The sequence below is a fragment of the Orycteropus afer genome, unplaced genomic scaffold (genome assembly GCF_000298275.1).
Source record: "Orycteropus afer afer isolate SDZICR_OR568_19922 unplaced genomic scaffold, OryAfe1.0 scaffold00021, whole genome shotgun sequence".
In the NCBI taxonomy this organism is placed as follows: domain Eukaryota; kingdom Metazoa; phylum Chordata; class Mammalia; order Tubulidentata; family Orycteropodidae; genus Orycteropus; species Orycteropus afer.
The window spans coordinates 18,930,759-18,938,983 of record NW_006921608.1 but is presented as its reverse complement, the minus strand read 5'-3'; the positions used below and the strand labels follow the sequence as shown (position 1 = coordinate 18,938,983).

General features: G+C 42.6%; 1 protein-coding gene and 1 non-coding gene across 2 annotated transcripts in view; both read right to left on the bottom strand.

Annotated features, from left to right (window-relative positions):
• Positions 1 to 6,011, bottom strand: part of CFAP418 (cilia and flagella associated protein 418) — a 44,685-nt gene extending 38,674 nt beyond the window's left edge. The window contains exon 1 of the mRNA XM_007934854.2: positions 5,839 to 6,011. Within this exon, the coding sequence (XP_007933045.1) occupies positions 5,839 to 5,990 (152 nt within the window). The 5' untranslated portion in view covers positions 5,991 to 6,011. The remainder of the gene's footprint in view (positions 1 to 5,838) is intronic.
• Positions 6,012 to 6,488: 477 nt separating this feature from the next.
• On the bottom strand, positions 6,489 to 6,570 carry TRNAS-AGA. The gene has a single exon. It is a non-coding gene; the product is annotated as a tRNA-Ser (tRNA).
• Between the last annotated feature and the right edge of the window lie 1,655 nt (positions 6,571 to 8,225).

Here is an 8,225-nt window from a genome sequence, read left to right as displayed (position 1 = left end):
AAAATAAAAAAAAAAATAAAAAAAACCCTCAGATATTATATCTGTAAAAATGAGATCTAAATGACTATTTTAAACTCCTTCCAGGTATAATATTCTATCTCTGACCTCTGTTTCACATAGTGAAACAGGAACTCTGGTGGTGCAGTGGTTAAGGCATTTGGTTGCTATATAAAAGGTAAGTGGTTTGAAACCACCAGCCACTCCATGTGAGAAAGGCAAGGCAGTCTGATTCTACAAAGATTTATAGCCTTGGAAACCCAACTGGGCAGTTTTACTGTCCTATAGAGTAGCTATGGGTCATAATCAACTTGATGGCTGTGGTTTTTTTTTTTTTTTAAATAGTGAAACTCTTTTCTCAAAAGTCACTACTGCCCAAATCACTATACTCAATGGCCATTCTCAGTTCTAATCCTCTCTAGTCTTTCAGAAGTATCTCACCTTGTTGGGTACCAATTCCTTAAATTTCTTTTATGATAGCAAGTTACTAACATGTTCTCTTCAAGTTCTTTCCTCCTTTCTTTTCCTTGACATACTCTGTGGGTTTTCCTTTCTCGTGAAATTTCACAACTTCAAGAATCAGATGCATTTAAAGTTCACCAACCTCACCAGTACTGTTAGGGACCCAAACTGACATCTTGCATGATATTTGTGTTATTAGATCACATGATTTCGGAATGTCTGTTGTTGTTGTGTGCCGTTGAGTCGGACCCGACTCATAGCGACCCCTCCTTGGGTTTCCGAGGCGGTATCACTACGGAAGTAGATTGCCCAACCTTCCCTCTGAGGAGAGGCTGGTGGGTTTGAACCGCCAGCCTTGTGGTTAGCAGTCAAGTGCCTTAGGTACTATGCTACCAGAACTTAAAGAGCTCTGGTGGTACAGTAGTTAAGTGCTGCACTGTTCACCAAAAGCTCAGTAGCTCAAACCCAGCAGTGGTTCTGTGGGAGAAAAGACCTGGTGATCTCTCCCCGTTAAGATTATAGCCCAGGAAACCCTATAAAGCAGTTCTACTCTGTCAAAGAGTCACATGAGTCAACTTGCCAGCAACAAGACACTTACTTATTCATTAGTAAGTATAGACCCTTAGCTATAGTAATGAATGATTAAAAAAGAGTCTTTGCATTGAGAACTCACACAAATTTTATAGGACAGTATTATACTTTTTGTGTGTGTGTGTGTTTTGATGTTATAGTAAACAATCTTAATCAAATGTTAACAAGCTTTCATTGGTTCCCTCCCTAATTTTGCTTCTTACATTCTAATCTTGATTCAAGACACAGTTTCTGCTGAAAATAAAAGGTATATTCAAAACAAAATATAAACATTTAAAGTTACAATTAAGTCTGAGAGGTATAGATAAGTGAGATGGATTTTGGCTGAAAGTTGTTTTTATTGTTGTTATGTGCCGCTGAGTCGCCCCGACTCATATTGACCCCCGCTTGGGTTTCCCAGGTGGTAACACGACGGAAGTAGAATGCCCAACCTTCCTTCCGAGGAGTGGCTGGTGGGTTTGATCTGCCAAAAGTTTCTTACCTGTGTGTTACTGACTATGCAAAGGTATTAGACCATGTGGATCATAACAAATTATGGGTAACATTTCAAAAAAAGGAAATTCCAGAACACTTCATTGTGCTCATGAGGAACCTGTACATAGACCAAGAGGCAGTCATTTGAATAGAATAAGGGGAGACTGTGTGGTTTAAAATCAGGAAAAAGACGCATCAGGGTTGCATCCTTTCACCATACTCATTCAATCTGTATGCTGGACAAATAATCCAAGAAACTGTACTATATGAAGAACAATGGCATCAGGATTAGAGGAAGGCTCATTAACAACCTGATATGCAGATGACACAATTTGCTAGCTGAAAGTGAAGAGGACTTGAGGTACTGACAATGAAGATCAAAGACTACACCCTTCAGTATGGATTACACCTCAGCATCAAGAAAACAAAAATCCTCACAATGGGCAATAAACTTGCAGAAGGATTCAAGTTGCCAAGGATTTCAGCGCCTAAGGCATTTGACTGCTAACCAGAAGGCTGGTGGTTCAAACCCACCAGCCACTCCTCGGAAGGAAGATCGGCCAATCTACTTCTGTAGAGATACCGCCTTGGAAACCCAAGGAGGGGTTGCTATGAGTCGGATCTGACTCGATGGCAGTGAGTTTAATCAACGTCCACGGAAGCAGCAGTCGAGAAATCAAACGGTGTATTGCATTGGACAAATCTGGTACAAAAGATCTCTTTAAAGTGTTAAAAAGCAAAGATGTCACTCTGAGGACTAAGGTGCCCCTGACCAACCAAACAAAAAACCCTGCTGCCACTGAGTCGATTCTGACTCACAGCGACCCTACTGGACAATGCAGAACTATCCCATAGTGTTTCCAAGGCTGTCATCTTTATGGAAGCAAAGTGAAACATTTTTCCCCTGAGGAGCAGCTGTCGACCTTTTGGTTAGCAGCCAATCACTTAACTACTGCACCACCAGGGCTATCCATGTGCCTGACCCAAGCCATAGTATTTTCAATTGTTTCATATGCATGTGAAAGCTGGACAAGGAATAAGGAAGACGGAGGAAGAAGTGATGCATTTCAGTTATGGTATTGGTGAAGAATATTGAATGCACCATGGACTTCCAGAAGAATGAACAAATTTAGAAGAGAGGATTAGGCTTTGTCTCACATTCTTTGGACATGTTATCAGGAGGGCCCAGTCCCTGGAGGACACCATGCTTGGTAAAGTACAGTGTCAGTGACAAAGAGGAAGATTCTCAATGAGATGGACTGACACAGTGGCTCCAACAATGGGCTCAAACTTAGCAACGATTGTGAGAACTGCACAGGGCTGGGAGGTGTTTCACTCTGATGCACACAGGGTTGCTAGGAGTTAGAACTGACTTGATGACATGTATAAAAGCTCTGGAACCAGATAGCTGATTTTACATTTAATTTTACCATGTCCCGGTAGATTTGGCAATGTTAACTTTAGGTAAGTAAGACTCAATTTGGTCAGAGAAATAGGATAGCAACAGTATATCCCTCATGGGATTGCAGTGATTAAATGAAATAATATTATGAAGTACTTAGCACACAGAAAGGACTTAGTAATGTTGGTAATTATTATGATATCTATTATCCAGGTGTTTATGATTAACTAAAAAAACCAAACTCACTGCCATCAATCAATTCCGACTCATAGCTAGTGACCCTCATTGGGTTTCCAAAGCTGTAAATCTTTATAGAAGTAGATTGCCCCATCTTTGTTCTGTGGAGCAGCGGGTGGGTTTGAACTGCTGACCTTCTGGTTAGCAGCCAAATGCTTTATTCAGTATACAACCAGAGTTCCTTTGGAGGGTGATACAAATTAAAAATCATATATTTTAAAAACTAATCACGTATTTCTCTTTAGCATTTTGAACACTTAACAGACTGTGTGTTTAGGTTAGTTACATTAGTGGTTGTTCCTGGTATCCAGATGTAGCATGGTCATTTATTATTTGCAGAACTGTCATCTTAGGAGGCAATTTCAGTACTGTAACTTTGAAAAGACAGAGACTATATTGCTACCCAATTGCCATAAATTGGTTTCCATTTTTTAAATATCAAGTTTGGCCTATGGCAAAATTTTAATCTGTCATTAAACACCAGGTAGGGATCCTATTTGGTATTAGGCTTAGGGATTTTGTTACTATGTTTTGCATAAGTTATCTTTACAACTATATTGCAAGATAACAAACAGATGAAAAGTTTTAATATGTGAATGACAACAGTACTTGTTGGCTACAGCTTTTATAATGTATTACAGAAAAATATGACACATTAGATAATGGGATAGTGGTATGGAGTGAATTGTGTCCCCCCCAACATATGTATCTGTGGATGTGATCCTGTTTGGAAATAGTGTTTTCTTTTGTTATGTTAATGAGACCATTCATGAGTAGGATGGGTCCTAAACCTAGTCATTTCTGAGTTACAGTAAGAACAGAGGAGACACAGATACACACAGGAGGAAGACAGATGCCATCTGAGTACCATCTATAAGCAAGTTGCTGGCAGACACCAGACACCAGGAGAGAGAGGCCCATAGAAATCAAGATGGCGGAGACACTGATTTGGACTTTTAGCTTCCAAAACTGTGAGAAAATAAATTTCTATTCTTTAAAGCTACCCACTTGTGGTATTTCTGTTATGGTAGCAGTAGGTAACTAAGACATGAGATGCTGAAAATATTACAGGTGTACTTCGTGGTACAATAACAGATTACAGAGAGACACTTGAAAGAACCCATGTTTGGAGAGGACCCACGCTTGGAGAGCAGCCCTTTCCATTTTGAACAGCCTGCTCCAACATCCTACCCTCTGCACACCAGTCCTCCTAAGCTTTGGAAGGCTCTTTTATAAATTCTCTCCAGCCTGCCTCTAGAATAAGCAAAAAAAAAAAATAAATTAATACTTTCAAGGTAACACTTCTGTGGGTTAGGGATGGAATGTGCTAGAAAGGGGTACTTGTCGATATCCAGTATATAATAAGATACAAGTTACTGAGAGTGGTATTTGCATAAACATTCAGCCAAATGAGCTTTAGCCCATTCCAACTAGTCATTTTAGTTGACTCTACATTTACTTGTAAAAACTGCTGTGTGGCACTCAACTAATTTTTAGAACTTCAATTTCTGAACTCCTTTTATCCTTTGAGGGTGAAATTTTATAAACAGACAAATGTCATTGGAGCTAAGTCTGGTGAACAGGGTAGGGATGAAGTTGGGTAACACTTCTGGGAAAACTCATACATACAAACACACACACCCCATACATACACCCACACACTACAGATTCGGCCATAAATGAAGAAGAATGAGTTTCCTGGTTGTTCCTAAGCTGCCTCTGTAAATCCACAACTGTTTCCCAAATGTTCTAGGGAAAAGGCAATTTTCAAAAGATTCCAGCAAGACCTGCTGCAGAGCCTTCCTAGTCATCACTCTGAAGGGCAATATTCACTCTAATGCAAAAATATTGGTTCCTTTTCTTTTTGCGGGGGAGACAAGGGTATGAGAAGGGGGCAGACTTAATATCTTATGATTGCACCATGTAACAAATTTGAAACGTAGTTTTTGGGATCAAAAAACAAAAGAATTAAGAAACGTCCCTAAATTTCGATTTGGCTACCTAGGATCCTCCTGTGATCTCTCTGGGACCTTTACCTGAGGGCCGTTGGGGAGCATGTAGGTGGTTGGATTAACACAGACAATGATCACAATAATTAACCTGTTTATCAAGAATCTAACTTCACCAACTCCCTGATCTAAACACTAAACAAGTGTCAGCAATGACGTCACAGAACAGAACGGAATCCTTTTCTTCCTGAACAAATTGGCCTAAGGGTTACTCGGCCTGCGGATTGGGGTGAGAGGCACTAGGATGAGGTTCCCTGCGACAGCACCTCCAACAGGGCGATGAGAACCTCTCAGCCAGACCCGAGTCAGAGAAACCCACTCCAAACTGAGGAAGAGTGGCGTTTACGCTGCATCCCCAGATCAGGATCCATGGTCCGGCACAAAAAGGGCGAAAGAGACGGGATAGACCTTAGGCCCTCCGCCGGGCTAGCTCTCTCGGGTACGCCCGGGGGCGGAGTCTGGTTTAGTAAGGAGTTGCCAGAATCCTCGTGGACTGCGAGTGGGAGGTGTGCGCTGCCCCGGGGGGTGGGGAACTGAGGGTCCGAGACCTATCGAGAGCGAGCCGGAGATCGCAGACAGAGCCACGTTTCTTTTGGCAGCGGTGCTGCGGCTTTGGGGCCTGGAGCAGGCTTTACCAGAACAACCCATCCCCTCCCGCCCATTAACCTGAGATTCTGTTTCGCCTCTGCTCGGTTCCGGTCGCAGCTGTGGGTGCTGCCGCACCCTTTGGGCTGCTGGACCATGCCCAGTCGCAGCAGGTCAGGTCTGCAAAACTTGGACTCAACCTCATCCAACAGCTCGTCCAGATCCTTCGCCATCTTGAATCGTCGGGTCTTTCTCCAGTTCCCCAAGCCACAGCGCCGGATGGTTTCTAGGGGCAACGCGAGGGCCTGAAGCGTGTGACCTCACCCTAGCTCACTCCAGGCCTCGCGCATGCGCGTGCCGCCCCTCTGGCCACCTGGAGGCGCCCGCAAGGCCTGGGCGCCAACGTTGTGGTCGCGCAGAAGGACACGGGGGTCCTCGAGCCCTGGGCAGCGTCCTCTAGGTCGGAGCTGTCTGTTCTTGTGTGACCTCGAGACGCTTTGCTTCTCTTTGTCCCAGCTTCCCTGGCGTGTTTCGTCTCATCTCCCCCTTCTGGATCTAAGTTGTAATCACACTCACGCAACTTCCTTGTTCCCTCGCCCACCCATCTCCCTGCCCTCTCGGTATCCCCGTTGTGTTTCAACCATTAATTTATTTCTTAAATAATCTTCGGAAAGACGAGGAAGAACGTTCCGGAACAATAAACAAATGCTAAGTATCAAAATATTACTTCTCGTAGTCGGCAGGATTCGAACCTGCGCGGGGAGACCCCAATGGATTTCTAGTCCATCGCCTTAACCACTCGGCCACGACTACTGCTGATGGTAGTTTTGGCAGTGACAATCTATGTACACTCTACGTAAGTACATTTGGCTCTGAAGAAAAACAGTACAAAGCTGTTCTGATAATAGCAGATCTGAATTTTATAGCTCTAATAGTTTTAGCTTTTGAGGACACAGAGCTTAACCCGTCCAATCTTATCTTTTTCACCAGGGACTAGGAAGTTCCAGTCAAATTTCCCAACTTAGGAGAGAAAGGAAGGAAAGCTCCGATACTACTTTACACCCGCTTGCACAGTGACGGAGCCATTTGCAAAAGGGATCGGGGAACCATGAAGCCACCGACCAGCGTTTGGGTCCTCTTGCTCGGCTCTCAGCCCCACCCCTTCATCACTTCGACAAACAGTTCCCAGGACTCCCTTTTCATCTACTAGGCACTAAAGTGCTAATACCTACCGACTTAAATTCACTATGCAGTGTCAGACTGTCCCACTATGCCATAAAGGAACTCCTTTGGAAAGTACAAATGAACGGCACTGTCATTACAGTGTTCTTAAAATACTCTCCACGGTGTAACCTGTACTTTGAGTATTTCTAAAATAGAGTAGCAAAGAGGTTGCCACTCTTGGAAATTCAGAAGATAGTTTGATCCTGACGATTTAGTAGCCATTTAGTTGACTTGTAATTTGTTCAGAGTATCTTTAATGTCCCTGAAGAGCAACATGCAGTGGTGTGCTGCGCTGGAGCTCACCTTGACATTTTCATCAATTATGTGAGCCAGTTGTTAAATATAACCATTATTAAAATTTAAATTATATAAACTTAAAGTTGAATTAAAAACAAAGGTAATGTGCAAAACTCACCACATCCTAGTTATTTCAGTACATTTTACTGTAATTTATGCTGTTTAGGTTATTTACATTTATTTTATCTGTATGGTAGAAATAACTATGTATGATGTATGATGTGCTATTGAGTAACTTGAAATCTACCATAGTAGGTGTATTTAAACCAAGGAAATTGGCAGATGATACAAATCATGGGTTTTTCTTCCTAAGAACTGATTGTTAACCCTTCTATGACCCATGGGACATATAGCACCCACCTACATTTTCCTGTTCTGGGGTTTATTGGGCAGCTGCTTTCCCACTGACAGCGTGTACACAGGAGAGGACCTGTGTAACTGAAATGGAAGAAATGGGTGTGTGTTGCAAATTACTGTTTTTATAGGTTTTTGTATGAGGTTAGGAGCTCTGGTAGCACAGTGCCTAAGGCATCTGACTGCTAACCAGACACATTGGTGGTTCAAACCCACCAGCCACTCCACAGAAGCGTGACCAGGCAATCTACTTCCATAAAGATTTGCCACCTTGGAAGCCCAATGGGGGTCGCTGTGATGGCAGTTGGTTTGTATGAGGTGATGTCTCTTGAAAGTTTGATTTTGGAAAACTTTTGTCTCATTTAGTTTTTTTTTTTTTTAAACTGGAAGATAATTCTGGGTTTCTGTGTGTTATTTAGGAACTCTGATGGTGCAGTATTAAAGCATTTGGGTGCTAATCAGAAGGTTGGTGGTTGGAGCCTATCAGCTGCTCCATTGGAGAAAGATGAGATAGTCTGCTTCTATAAAGATTTACAGCCTTGGAAAGGGTTGCTGTGAGTGAGAATCGACTTGATGGCACTGGGTTTTGTTTT